Source organism: Marmota monax, unplaced genomic scaffold (genome assembly GCF_021218885.2).
Source record: "Marmota monax isolate L192 unplaced genomic scaffold, Marmota_monax_Labrador192_F-V1.1 WCK01_AAM20220418_F8-fsc00157, whole genome shotgun sequence".
Lineage (NCBI taxonomy): Eukaryota > Metazoa > Chordata > Mammalia > Rodentia > Sciuridae > Marmota > Marmota monax.
The window spans coordinates 891,237-905,291 of record NW_026694573.1 but is presented as its reverse complement, the minus strand read 5'-3'; the positions used below and the strand labels follow the sequence as shown (position 1 = coordinate 905,291).

General features: G+C 44.2%; 3 protein-coding genes across 3 annotated transcripts in view; 1 reads left to right on the top strand and 2 right to left on the bottom strand.

The window, feature by feature from the left end:
• LOC124077015 (protein HIRA) overlaps positions 1 to 912 on the bottom strand; it is a 206,389-nt gene extending 205,477 nt beyond the window's left edge. The window contains exon 1 of the mRNA XM_058571732.1: positions 601 to 912. The gene's annotated coding sequence lies outside the window, so the exon portion shown is untranslated. The remainder of the gene's footprint in view (positions 1 to 600) is intronic.
• Positions 17 to 3,449, top strand: Mrpl40 (mitochondrial ribosomal protein L40). Its single transcript, XM_046421077.2, has 4 exons — positions 17 to 312; positions 615 to 692; positions 2,013 to 2,171; positions 3,017 to 3,449. Exons 1-4 carry the CDS (start codon positions 260 to 262, stop codon positions 3,339 to 3,341), a joined length of 615 nt encoding a protein of 204 aa, XP_046277033.1. The 5' UTR covers positions 17 to 259; the 3' UTR covers positions 3,342 to 3,449.
• A 3,995-nt stretch (positions 3,450 to 7,444) lies between these two features.
• On the bottom strand, positions 7,445 to 12,356 carry CUNH22orf39 (chromosome unknown C22orf39 homolog). Its single transcript, XM_046421057.2, has 3 exons — positions 12,252 to 12,356; positions 11,947 to 12,114; positions 7,445 to 8,624 (listed from the first exon to the last, which is right to left on the bottom strand). Exons 1-3 carry the CDS (start codon positions 12,273 to 12,275, stop codon positions 8,502 to 8,504), a joined length of 315 nt encoding a protein of 104 aa, XP_046277013.1. The 5' UTR covers positions 12,276 to 12,356; the 3' UTR covers positions 7,445 to 8,501.
• Positions 12,357 to 14,055: the final 1,699 nt, after the last annotated feature.

The following is a 14,055-nucleotide window of genomic DNA, read 5'->3' as shown; positions in this document are numbered from 1 at the left end:
TCACAGCCGTGCAAAAAAGCGGAAGGAAGGACCCCACGCACCGCGAAGTGAAAGACGCCCGCAGCGTGCGGCCCGCTCTAGGGACGCTGTGGGCGGGGCTGCGTCGGGGCGGGGCCAGGCTCGAGCCCAGTCTCCAGAGGCCCGAACGGTGAAGTGCCCTGCAGTGAGCTTACTGGACCTCTGTCCTTGGCTCAGCCGGCCGGACAGCCAAGGTGGGGGGCGCCCGGAAGCTGCCCGCCAGTCGGCAGCAAAACAAGCCATGGCGGCTGTGGCGCGGCTATGTGGGATGCAAGCTCTGCGTCCTCTAAGCCGGTGAGTTTGGGCTCTGGCATGGTAACGGGGCGCTCTGGGCATGTGCGGGATCTCGGCAGCAGGGATTTCTGCGCTCCCTCCCTACCTCCCTTGTCCACGGATATGTCAGGGATGAGTCAGCTGATCATGTCTGTAGTGAAGCCGGAGATTTTGAAAAATCCCCAGATTGACCTATTTGTAATATCTAGTATTTTTTAAAAAGCTCCAGGTTTAGCAGATGCAAGTTTTGTGCGTGTGCGCATTTTCTTTTCCTGTGCAGCGGGGAAAAAATTAGATATTTATACATACCTTGTCTCCTTCAGGCTTTCTTGGAAGACACAGGTCAGAGACACCCACCAGAGAGCTTCATTGTTGTCCTTCTGGGAACTCATTCCCATGAGGTAAAATTCAACCGCGGCCGGGACCTCTTTGGGGGTGTGGGCAAAAACAGATGTGCATGTGACCAGAATAAAGTAAGACTGCTCCACATTTGGCTTGCAAAATTCACTACACAGCTTTTCATAGTTAAATTTGGGCAGCTGCCTGTCAACAGACTCTGTCCCATATTTTGCTATTGATAATTTTTAAAAAATTAATTGTAAAAGTATTTTGAATAAATATCAATTAGCCAAAGGCACAGCTTGTTTGTACATGGGCCTTCCTCTCCTACTCATTCTGACTCCCTGGGTACCAGGAGGTTCGAAGCCTAAAGGTATTTCCATCTTGGACTCTCTTAGGCCCTATCCAGAGACTTTATTCAGTTTTCCCCCCTTTGGTACTGGTGATTAAATCTGGGGATGCTTTACACTGAGCTGCCTCCCCATTTTTATTTTCTATTTTGAGAGAGGGACTTGCTAAGTTGCCCACTGGGATTACAGGCCTGCCCCACAGCACCTGGCTAGGATTTGGTTATTTTTAATAGTAAGTTATGACTGGAAGATGTGTTCCTAATAACAGACTTTTGCCAAAGCTCAAAGATGGGAATAGTGTTAAGAAATGCTCTGGCTGGGGATGTGGCTGAAGCGGTAGCGTGCCGCCTGGCACGCGTGGGGGGCTGGGTTCCATCCTCAACACCACATAAAAATAAAAAATAAAGATATTGTGTCCACCTAAAACTAAAAAATAAATATTAAAAAAAAAGAAATACTGACAAGTGAATATACCAGTCACTTTTACTATGTTGTCTTTTCTTAGTCCTAAAGTATTTTTTTAAGAGAGAGAGAGAATTTTTAGTATTTTTTTATTTTTAGTTTTCAGCGGACACAACATCTTTATTTGTATGTGGTGCTGAGGATTGAACCCAGCGCTGTGCGCATGCCAGGTGATTGCCATACGGCTTGAGCCACATCTTCCAGCCTCCCTAAAGTATTTTAATAAATCATAAATCCATTTAAAATGTAAATAATGAGCTTCTATCAGTTTGGTATTTTCACTTTTCAGTGCAGTCCTACAGCACACTGGAATCCTAAGATTAAAAATGAACACTTCACTTTAGTTTATTCCTGATACCCAACCATGATTTCATACCTATTCCTGGCACCCATATCTGTTCTCACAAGGACACCGGGATGGAACTGCCACTCTGTGCCACCCAGTTCATAGGATAAGAAACATGCAAAACTTTTTTTCCCCAGAGTACAAATATGAGGCACTTCACTTAGCATTGTATCTCTCATGAGATGGATGAGGAAAACATTTAACATTTGCTTTTTATTCACTAGAGCAGAACCTCTGCGAAAGAAGAAGAAGGTAGATCCCAAAAAAGATCAAGCAGCAAAAGACCGTTTGAAAAAGAGGATCCGAAAACTGGAAAAGGCTAGCCAAGAGTTAATTCCTATTGAAGATTTTATTACCCCTGTGAGGTTCTTGGATAAGTCAAGGTAAGGGTTCTCCTCTGGACTTAAAGTCCTGGGGGGTTGGGGAAGGAGTTCCATTAACTTCATTTTGAAGTTCATGCCTGTCATCAGAATGGGTCAGTATGTTTGAGTCAAGTTGGCCCTTTTTGAGCGCTTATTTCCTTGATTGTGCCTTTTGGGAATTGGAGAACACTTCTCTGATTGGTGCCCTTCTATGGCTAAGGATGGGAAAGTAAATCAAACAATTGTTTGATAAATCCAGTGCAGATGCTCAAACAAATTTGCATCAGTACTAATGCAAGATTCATGTTTTTTTTTTTCCCCTTGAAGAATATTGGCTGTGATTTGTGACGTGGGCCTTGGGTCTGCAGCCCTTGCCCCATCCCCACAATAGAAAACCCTCAGCTTTTTGTTTATCATGCAAATGCTCAGTAGTTGGTATATGTTGCAACTGTGTTGTATGCAGGGTTTGCAGCTTTTGCTGCTTTCTTGAAAAGTGTGCACAATTCATAGAGCAGCACCTTGCCATGCAAGTGGAAAATAGCAGGTGTCACAGAGCTGTATTAAGACTCTCCCTGGGATTTTGGCTTTCATTTCACTTTTCTCTAGTAACATCACTCACCAAAGGGTGTTGCCTGGGGCTGAGAAAGTAATACCAGTTTTCTCAAGAGTATACAAAAAACTTCTTTGGCTTCTAGCATCCATTGCAGCTGCCACCACATTCAATATTACACTTCTTCCTTTAACTTTTCTAATTCCTGTCTGTGCCTAGCCAGGGGGATGATTGGGTCATGTGCAGTTACACAGACTGCCTTGCCGATGAAGTCAGTACTTCCCAGCCTCACACTTTTGAACTTGTGCATTCACAGACAACGGCCTCAGGTGGAGCTTCCCTTTGAGGAAAGTGAGCGGAGAGCTCTGCTTCTGAAGAGGTGGTCCCTATACAAGCAGCAAGAGCATCAGATGGAGAGGGATGCCATCAGAGCTATGCTAGAGGCCCAGCAAGAAGCTCTACAGGAATTGAAACTTGAGTCCCTAGAGCTCTACACTGAGGCCATCAAGCGAAACCTCAGCCTGTTCCCCTTTGAGAGGGAAGGGCCGAATTACACACCACCAATCTCTAGCTACCAGCCCCCTGAAGGCAGGTACAATGACATCACCAAGATATACACACAGGTAGAATTCAAGAGATAAAGCTCAACACAGCTGTTCTTAAACCAATCTGCCTCTAGGAGTATGAGGGCTGATAGCTCTTTTCCACAAGATTGAACATGCTGGTAATAAATAAAAATTTAATCAAAAGCCTCTGTCAAAATTAATTCATCTGATGGATGGGAGTGAGAGATACTGCTATGCCAGGTACTGGAAAGAAGATGACAAAGACATCAACCTCTACCTTCCAGTGGGAAAAAAATATGAGTAAAAAGGAAGATTCCAACTGGGCATAGTGACTCAGGCCTTTAATCCCAGGGACTTTAATCCCAATACTAGAGGGCAAAAAAAAAAAAAAAGACAATTTTATAGTCAAAATACCACTTGCAGAAGCACAAAGTAACCCAGAGGTGTGGAGGTGAAGGATATATAGGATTTTGTTAACTGGAAAAGTACACCAGATGTAGGATCTTCACAGTAGGACAGACAGGAGAGCCAACTTTTGAGTTTTTTTTATTTTGGGGGTGGGGGGTAGGTGTGTACTGGTTTGCACTCTATTATGGAGCCATATCTCCAGCCTTTTTTTTTTTTTTAATTTAGAGACAGGATCTAAGTTGCACTGGTAGCCTTGAACTTGCTGACCTGCCTCAGCCTCCCAAATTCTGAAGATTTCAGATGTGTACCACTGTGCCCAGCCACCTTTAGGGTTTTAAGTTGGGGAGCGAAGCTGTAGAAGGTAGAGCAAACCAGGGACACCTTAGTTAAAGCTGCTCTGTCCTTCAAGAGATGTGAGGCCATGACACATTAGCTAAAGCTCCTGTGCCCTATAAAAATATGTGAGGCTAGCTGAAGCCAAGGGCTCACAGCATTATTATTCACTATTACTGATCTGGAATGGTGAATAAGTTAGCTTGGACTGCCATAATAAAATACCACAAACTGGGTGGCTTAAACTACAAATGCTTATTTTCTCAACCGTTCTAGAACCTAGAAATCCTAAGATCATATAAGTAGAATCATAAGTGTTCGTCTTTTGTGACTGATTTACTTCACTAAGCATAATGTCCTAGAGGTTCATCTGTGTTGTAGCATGCGTCAAAATTTGTTTTTTCGTTCTTTTTAAGACTGAATTAATATTCCATTTTATGGATGTACCAAATTTTGATCATCCATTCTTCTGTTGATCAACCCTTGGGTTGCTTTCACATTTGATTTTTAAAAATTTATTTGTGGAACTAGGGATTGATCACAAGGGTGCTTTACCACTGAGCTACATCCCCAGTCCTTTTTTATTTTATTTTTTGGTACCAGGAACTGAACCCAGGGGCACTTAACCACTGAGCCATATCCCCAGCCCCTTTTTATATTAGAGATAGGGACTCACTGAGTTGCTTAGGGCCTCACTAAGTTGCTGAGGCTAGTTTTGAACTCACCATCCTCCTGCCTCAGCTCCTAAACTGCTGGGATTACAGGCATGCTACATTACTCCCAACTCTTTTTATTTCTGGAGACAGACTCTCCCTAAGTTGCTGAGGCTGGCCTCAAACTTGCATTCCTCCTGTATCAGCTTCCTGCATCACTAGGATTACCAGAGTGCATCACTGTGTTTGACAGCTTCCATATTTTAGCTATAAAGAATAATGCTGCTATGCTATCTCTTTTGAGACTCAGCTTTCAAGTCTTATGGGTGTATACCCAGAAGTGGAACCACTGGACTCTTTGATAATTCTATGTCTAATATTTTGTGGAAACCCATACTGCTTTCCTTTGAGGCTGAGCAATTGTACATTCCCTCCACATAGTGCGCCAGAGCTCACTGACACTTAATTGTTTTTTGTTTTTAACAGTAGCCATCCTACATTTCTTAATGAATAATGGCGTTGAACATCTTTTCAGGTGTTTATTTTCCATTTGTACATTTTCTTTGGAGAGACATCCGTTCAAGTCCTTTGTCCATTTTTGAATTATTTTTCACATTCAGCTTTATATATTCGATTAATTCCTTATCAAATATATGATTTGTAACTATTTTCTCCCATTCTGTGTGTTGCCTTTTTACTTTGTGATTTTTTTTTTTAAAGGGGGGAGAATCCTTGCACTCGCTAGGCAAGCACTGAACTACATAGCTCCCTCCAGCCTTTTTATGGGTGCCAGGGTTTGAATTGAGGGTGCTTAACTACTGAGCCACATCCCCAACTCTATTTTGTATTTTATTGAGACACAGGATCTCACAGAGTTACTTAACACTTCACCTTTGCTGAGGCTAGCTTTGAACCTCCAATCCTCCTGCCTTAGCCTCTGAGCGGCTGGTATTATAGGCATGTGCCACCACACCCAGCTCTTACTAAGTTGCAGAGGCTAGCTTTGAACCTGTGATCCTCCTGCCTCAGCCTCCTAAACTGCTGGGATTATAGGTGTGTGCCACCACACCAGGCTCCAGCCCATTTTATTTTGAGACAGATTCTCACCGAATTGCCAGGGGTGGTCCCAAACTTGCAATCTTCTTGTCTCAGCCTCTCAAGTTCCTCAGATTACTGGTGTCCACCAACTGAGTTAACTTTTAATAAGATCCAGCTTTATTCAATACGGATCAGTTTTGCCAGTCCTTTCCCTATTGAATCATCTTATCAAAAATTGTTTTGCTATATATGCAAGAGTTTATTTCTGGATTCTTCTAGTATGTGGTTTACTTTTGTAATTCTTACCAGCCCTGAATAAAAGTATAGCATAAGAATTCTAAGTTCTTTGGCTCTACCTCTGAGTCAAATAACAAATGTAACTGGTTCCCTTGACCTCCACTGCTACCTCTGAGTTCTGAGCTAGTGTTAATCTTTTGCCTGTCCTACTACAGTAGACAACTGATCTGTCCATGTTGGGCAAGTTCACTCCAGTCCCTATCTGTGCAGTAGTAGCCAAAGGTCTCTGTAGAAAGCAAGTCAGATCAGGTCTGTGGCTACCCACCAACCTGAGAATTCCAACCAGGCCCCTGATCACTGGGTTTGAAATCTGATCTTCCTGCCTTAGCTTCCCAAGCCACTGGGATTACAGGTATGCACCACCCACATCCAGCCCCAGCACTGTCTTAAGACAAGTTCTGGCTAAATTGCCAGTGCTGGCTTCAAACTTGAAATCCTCCTGCCTCAGCCTCCCCAGTTGCTTCGTTTACAGGTGGTTGCCACTGTGTCTGGCTCATTTTAGACTCTTACTGCAGTGTTGGAGATGGAAAATAGGGCTTTGTGAATGCTGCGCAAATGTTCTAGCATTAAACTACTCCCCCAACCCAAGATTCATATTTGTTGATGTTTGTTCTTTCTTCTAAACTGCAATAGAAATTATTTGAAGGCAACTTATCAGTTTCAAGACTGCAGTCTTGGCTAGGCCTGAGGCCCTGTGTTACATATCAAACACACACACACACACACACACACACACACGCAAGAACATTCTGTGCAGAGATTATTTGTTTATGTAGAACTTGTTCAGTAGAGTAAGACAGACAAAATGCAAACAGTAGCAGTGCAGGAGGAGGACCTGAATATTCAGATAGAAAAGAACAAAAACCAGAATGTCTTTTGTGCACATAGCTCTGAAAAAGCAAGTGGCAGGGAGCATAGCTGTAGTGGGAGGAGTCCTTCATGGACTGGTGCATATGGGGGAGGGTTCCCTTAAGCTTTACTTGCATGTCCAGCCCCACCCCCCTCCAAGGTAGATGATACAATTTCGGGTATAAAATGCAGAATCCAGGGCTGGGGTTGTGGCTCAGCGGTAGAGCTACAGTGCTCGCCTACCATGTGTGAGGCCCTGGGTTCAATCTTCAGCACCACATAAAAATCAATAAAATAAAGGTGTCCAACTACAACTAAAAAGTAAGTATTAAAAAGAAAATGCAGAATCCAAAATTCAGATGCCTTTTCCCTGTGTTTGAGAAAAACTCTTGTAGCTCTTTAGCTGCTACCTTCTCTGACTTCATTAGCTGGAAATGTATGTCATTAATACAGCCACATTCAGGCTGGATTCTCCCTGCTTAGCTTAGTCACATCAAGGCTGTCCCGCTATGGTGGGGAAACCCTGACTTCTCTTCACTCCTCTGCTTTTGAGATCCTGTGAGCACATACCCCCCTCACCATTCACATGAGCACAGAAAACACACTTGAAAATTTTATTTATTAATGTATGCCTTTCTGAAATGATCACTTATTTTGTTTCAAAGAACAAATTGAAAGATATTTAACCCACTGCCCATAGCCAGGAAAGGATAGGAGAGAGTGCTGGACACATACCCAAAGTGGTCCTCAGCATTGCACTTGGAGACAGTTACACAGCCACAAGGTGCTAAACCACCTTATTTAGTAATAAACTTCTAAAAAAAAAATTAGTGCTCTTGGTGGTTCATATGCATATATTTGACATGTCCACCCCAAGAATCATATATTGATGTTTAATGTTTGTCTTTCCCTTAAATTACAATAGAAGCTATTTGAAGAAAACTTATCAGCCTTAAAATAAAAAAAGACCCAGCCCTTTTGTATTTGTGTTTTTGACACCAATATTCCATGAACTTTTGCAAGGTTGTTTTCTATTCCTATATGCACTTCTTAAAAAAATCTCCAAGGGCCTCCTTGGGAGCCTTCCATGAAGTTTCCTAGTGCAGAGGAGCCAGTGAGCTCCTGCCTGCTTGTCACACCCCACCTGCATCTGCAGTGGAATTGAGCATGCTTGGATGTCAAAGGCTGCAATACAGAATCATAAAGCCTGGGATGTAGTAGTCTATTTCCCAATGACAAGGAGAGTAGATCATAGAAGTACAACTGTTTGACTTAACCAAGTGTCCACACTTGTCAGGGTTCTCACTCAAGTTATCCTGAGAACCCTATAACCCAGAGACTTATCCCTGGGGTAGGCATTAGTAAGTCTGGCCTCACTGCTCACAGGTACCTGCCACAATACTTGGCTTCCCATAATCTGTATAGAGAGGGTAATTGTCTTTCAGTGCATTGTGATGGTAGATACCCTGATGCTGGTGGGAGGCAAGCAGGTTAGGGCTACAGATGTCCTGTTCTGTGTAACAGGTTGAGTGGAAACTCAAGGGGGTCCCTCCCATTAGATGGTTTGGGCTGGTCACAGTTCTTAGGGCTGTGTGACAGCTCCACTTGAAACAGACTTGAGGAAGCTGCACAGGCCAAGGAGAGGGATGCTTGTCACTCATTTTTTTTCCTGCAGCAGAGGAAGGTGCCAGTCAGCAGGAGGGCTCTGCCTCAGGGCCCACACCAGGGTGTTCTTCTGTGCAGCCTGGACACGTGCCCGCTCACTCTCACAGAGGGATCGCTGTGCAAATAAGATTCTAGGTCACTTTCTGCCTCATGGCTGAGCTCCAGGGACTCAAAAACTGTCACATGGCCCTGGTACCACCCGCCTCCTCCAGCACCCTCCTAAACATTGATGGACAAATGGAAGAATAGAGTATGCAGTTTCATAGCTCAATGGCTTCCACCCAAGAAATCTTAAGGATGTTCCATACTAGCACACATATCTAGACCATTCTTTCTCATAAATTACTGTGGAAAACTGTGCAGATCATTCTGATTTAAGGGCTTTTATAGCTTGCTTAACTTTTTAATTTTTTTTGCAGTACTAGGGATTGAACCCAGGGCCTGGCACATGCTAGGCAAGGACTCTACAACCGAGGTACATCTCTAGCCCTTTTTGGTTTTGGGGAGCAAGTTCTTGCTAAGTTTCTTGAGGCTCACCTTAAACTTATGATCCTTCTGCCTCAGCCTCCCAAGTGGCTGGAATTATAGGCATGTATCACCATGTCTGGCAATTGAGAAATTTTAAGATGTCTTGTCCTGGGCCTCAGGATCAGATGGCTTTAGCTGGCCTGGTAAGTCTGGGACAACTACTTCACTTGTTAAGTCTGAGGGTGGAGGCTCTAGGTGGGAATAACCATCTACAGGAGCCACTGTGGGGAGGAAATATAGGCCAGACCACTAAGTGAGGCTGTGTATAACAGGTACCTCAACCCACCAGATTCTCTCAGCCACTAATCCCAAGACAGACAAAGGGCAGCATATTACAAAGTTGAGTGGGCTCTTGTGCTATGCAGGCCTCTTTACACATATAATTTAATCTATTTATCTGTCTTTATTCAAGCTTTTTTGTCTCAAAATATTTTTTTAATGCTAGGGATTGAACCCAGTGCTAGGCAAGTGTCCTTTACCACTGGGCTATACCTCCAATTCCTCAAATAAAACATTTTTATTTTATTGTTTAAAAAGCAATCAGAAGGGGTCTGGGGATATAGCTCAGTTGGAAGAGTGCTTCCCTCACATGTGGGTTCAATCCCCAGCAACACACACACACACACACACACACACACACACAGCAATCAGAAGGGGCTGGGAATGTAGTTCAGTGGTAGAGTGCTTGCCCAGCATGCCTTAGGCCCTGGGGTCAATCCCCAGTACTGTAAGGGTGGGGGGTGGTGAGGGGTGTATCAGAAATGCACAGAATATGAAAGACCCCAAATCTCTATCCTTACTGTAGCAGTTAACAGCCTCCCCAAAACATTCTTAATCCCAAGTTTTAAGGCTATTGTTTGTTTCTCTTAAAATAGAATAATCTGCTATCTAATTTACTTCTTACTTTTTTCACTAAACAAAATCTTGTATACTGTAGGCATGCCCAGGTATTGCTATCTATCCTTTTTTTGTTTTTTTTGGTACTGGGATTGAACTCGGGGGCACTCGACCACTAAGCCACATCCCCAGTCCTATTGTGTATTTTATTTAGAGACAGGGTATCACTGAGTTGCTTAGGGCCTCACCATTGCTGAGGCTAGCTTTGAACTCATGATCCTCCTGCCTCAGCCTCCTGAGTCACTGGGATATTACAGGCGTGCACCACTGACCTGGCTGCTATCTATTCTTTATAACTGCTGTGCAGTTCTCCCCATGTGGAAAAAGTTATCTGATCAAGTGTCTATTAATGAAACTTATTTTTATTTTCTGTATTATCATAAACATTTTTAAGTTTTAACTGAGCACTACTGTTTAATTACATCCCTAGGATAAGCTTCTAAAAGTAACAATAAAGGTTCAAAAGGTGTGCATTTGATGCTTAAACAATCAGAAAACTAGACACTCCCAACAAAACTGCATGAGTGCCCCCAGACTCTAAAAACTCTTATATAAAACACTTTCCACTGGACTAACAAATCTGCCATTTTTACTTCAGTCTGGCCATTTGCTTGTCTTCTTTCTTTTTTCTTTTGTGGTAGTGGTGATTAAACCCTTAAACCCAGTGGCACTCAATCACTGAGCTACCCTCCCCAGTCCTTTTTATTTTTTGAGAGAGGGTCTCATTGATTGTGGAGGCCAGCCTTAAACTTGTAATCCTGATGCCTCAGCCTCCTAAATCCCTAGGATTTCAGGTCTATACCACCACACTTGGCTTGGTTTTCTTTCTTTCTTTCTGTACTAGGGATAGAACACACAGTGAACACAGTGGCTCAGGAGGCTGAGACAGGAGGATCATGAGTTCAAAGCTAGCCTCAACAATGGTGAGGCCCTAAGCAACTCAAAATAAAATACAAAATAGGGCTGCGGATGTGGCTTAGTGGTCCAGTGCCCCTGAGTTCAATCCCCAGTACCACTTGAGCTATATCCCCAGTCCTTTTTATTTTTTGAGACATGGTCTCACTAAGTTGCTAAGGGCCTAGCTAAGTTGCTAAAGCTGGCCTTGAACTTGCAATCTTCCTGTCTTAGCCTCCAAAGTCACTGGGATTACAGGTGTTTGCCATGATGCCTAGCTTGGTTTTCTTTTTCAATAATTGCTTCTTTGTACCTTTTGTCCATTTTTCTGTTCTGCAATCATCTCTGTTTTCATATTGACATGTGTAAGAGCTTATGTAGATAACATACAAATTACAAGCTTTCTCCTATGTTTTTGAGTTTCACTTATTGTGCACTTGTCATCATTTTATTATAACAGCTTGGTTTCCACATCAGTTTGTTTCAGAGTATTCACATATATTTAACAACACTGAAGCTCCTGGCTGGTGGTGTTGGCTCCCTTCTATGTTCCCTGGCACTCCCCCTGGATCCCAAAGAGCCTTCAACATGATAACTGTCTGCCCAACAGACACCTAGAACCACTTCTTTACTATCTCCCTGGTCCTCTAAGATACATACTCTCTGCACCTCCGCAGCCAGACTGATCTTTTAAAAATTATACAATATTATGCTTCTCTTTTAAACTGGACACTAGACTCTGAAGTCTTTTTCAAGGCCCCTCAGGTCCCTGGTACTCAACCACATCACCAGTCCTCTACAGCCCACCCTCTCCTCAGGGCACCTGGGTCTACTTTCTTTTCCTAAGTCGTGCCCTTGGGGTTAAGTGAAGGCTCTGAAATCAGGAACAGCAGTATCACAAGCTCTACGGGTCTGCTGTAGACTGGAAGGTCGGCCCTCCTCTCTCCAAACTACACTTCTGTTTCCCTTTTTGTTCTTAATGCCCTCCCCAAATCACATGACACTAATTTGGGATATTTTTCAAAATAAGTGAGGGGAGGGACTCCAGTAATCGCCTGCAAAATGCCCAGGGCCTGGGGGCTCCACACCGCACTCCACCCAGACCTCTCCCGGCGCACCTGGGCCTCGGTGCTATGGCGTTCCTCCCAGTCGCGACAACTGGTCAGGTCGCGCAGCCACTGGTCGCAGGTCGGGAGCTCCCCGTGGACATAGTAGTGATGCAGGAAGTTCCGGGCGCTGCGACAGAGCTTCCACTCAGCTTGGTAGGCCTCACAGGGTCGCGGAGGCTGAGGCGAGAGATGGCGTCTGAGCCGGGCTCTGCGGCCACGCTCCACGTCCCTGATCCCGTCCAGTCCTCGCCCTACTAATCTACTTTCCTAGTCGGACCAGACCCCCGCGGACCCTTGTTGCCCACCACATTTACCATCCAGTTGTTGCCTTCGGCCATGCTGAATCTACTGCCAAGCCACAGCGCATCCGCCCACCACCCAATGAAAACTGAGAACACAATATACGTAACTGACACATTGAAGAACCAATGAACTCCAAGATAGTGCAACTCTTACCAAATACTTCCTGAGAAGTGCCAATAAACAGGATGTTTGAGTTCAATAGCCAATAACAGCCAGAGGCGGTGACACGAAGAAAGGCAGGGCGGGAAATGTGTTCCAAGAGACCCGCAGTGACCAAGGCAGACTGGTGTAGTCAGCTAGTGTCTGACTGGCGTCCTGGGCTACACAGCCATGTGCTTGGCTGTCGCGGATATCCCAATTATTTACATCATTCTTACTTTTTTAAATCTCGAAGATCTAGTTCATCTTTGAAAGCACGTTCTGTAAGCATCAACTTGCAAGTGTTGCAGGGCTGCAGTGACCAGAGGTGAAGATGTAGTCACAAAATAACAAGAGTTGGTTGGATCTGAGATATGTGCTGGTGGTCCTTGGGTGCAAGATGACTTCCCCAAGGAACCCAAGCTGGAAGAGGAGGCTGAGAGATGGGCATTCCCGGCAGAGAGAGGCAATAGAGGCAAAAGTACAGCTGGTGGGTCTGCACAAATGCCTTGTAATACCTATGTAATGGCTCTCTGAATGAAATTCAATCATCTGCTGAGGAGCCCCTTACAATGCAGTTGCTGAGCTCATTCCAGGGATAACAGTGGGTCTGAAAGTATGTGAGAAAGCTAGTTTTCCCAGGGGTCTTGTTGAGATGGCTGGCTCCAAGTTAGGAGAAGACACTGCCTGTGAAGAGCTGTGGGCCATACCGTAGCAGTAAGCACCAGGCCCAGTGCTCCAGGTGACATGAGTTAATTGGCCTGGGGATGTAGCTGGTGGGAGAGCACTTGCCTAGCATGCTGAAGGCCCCAGGTTCAGTCCCTAGAATCACTTTAAACAAACAAACAGAAATGCCCAAACAGCTACCAGAAGGCCTTTGGTGCAGACAGGGAAGTGTGTCTCCAGTAAAGAAGTAGGAGTTTAATTGCATAAAGCCAAGTATTGCTTAAGGAATATAAAAACCTAGGGCCAGGACTTACACTGATATTCATTATGCACAAAATGACAATTTGTTAGCTATCAAAATCCTGCAAATGGAGGCTTCCTACTTGCTAAGGAGAGCTTTTACCTCTGATGTGAAACTGAGACCACCTAAGTGGAGGATCTGGTAGGTCACCATCCATTGCCAGTGATGATGGTTTGTGCACAGGATCAAGCCCAGAATATGGTACTCATCCATGCTCTGGGTGCATGGACTCTGGTGTTGCCTACCTTGGAAAGGGCAGCCTCTCCTGAGTGTTGAAGAGAAACCCTGTCCAGAGTGTGATCATTTTATCTATAAAAGGGTAAATTCTGGTATATGGGGGATCTTACATGGGCCTGATCAGCTCTACTCCAGTTGTCAGGAAGCCTTGTTTGTCCCTACTTCCTCCAGAAGGCGGCCCAAAGGAGCACTTTACTGGTTAGTGGCCCGACCACCAATCCATGTTAGTACTTAATCAAACATTTAGAGGCAATCCACATTTCAATCATTGCCTATTTTTATTTGAAAATTCTCAATTTAGAATTATTCTCAAGAACTAAATTTAAAATAATTGGATTAGCAGGTCAAAAGATCTCACATTACAAAAAATGACAATTTGAGACCAAATTAAAACATATAAAAAATGGGCATTGGAGGGTGCAGCTCAGTGGTAAAATACGTGCTTAGTATTCCTGAAACCCTGGGTTCAATTC

Excerpts from the sequence above, each read along its gene's own strand:
- CUNH22orf39 (XM_046421057.2), bottom strand. The coding sequence starts at position 12,275 with ATGGCCGAAGGCAACAACTGGATG. Across the intron at positions 12,115-12,251 it reads CCGAAGGCAACAACTGGATG|CCTCCGCGACCCTGTGAGGC; the intron begins GTAAATGTGGTG and ends CTCTCGCCTCAG. Across the intron at positions 8,625-11,946 it reads GCCATAGCACCGAGGCCCAG|CGATCCCTCTGTGAGAGTGA; the intron begins GTGCGCCGGGAG and ends TTATTTGCACAG.
- Mrpl40 (XM_046421077.2), top strand. The coding sequence starts at position 260 with ATGGCGGCTGTGGCGCGGCTATGTGGGATGCAAGCTCTGCGTCCTCTA. Across the intron at positions 313-614 it reads GCTCTGCGTCCTCTAAGCCG|GCTTTCTTGGAAGACACAGG; the intron begins GTGAGTTTGGGC and ends TGTCTCCTTCAG. Across the intron at positions 693-2,012 it reads TGGGAACTCATTCCCATGAG|AGCAGAACCTCTGCGAAAGA; the intron begins GTAAAATTCAAC and ends TTTATTCACTAG.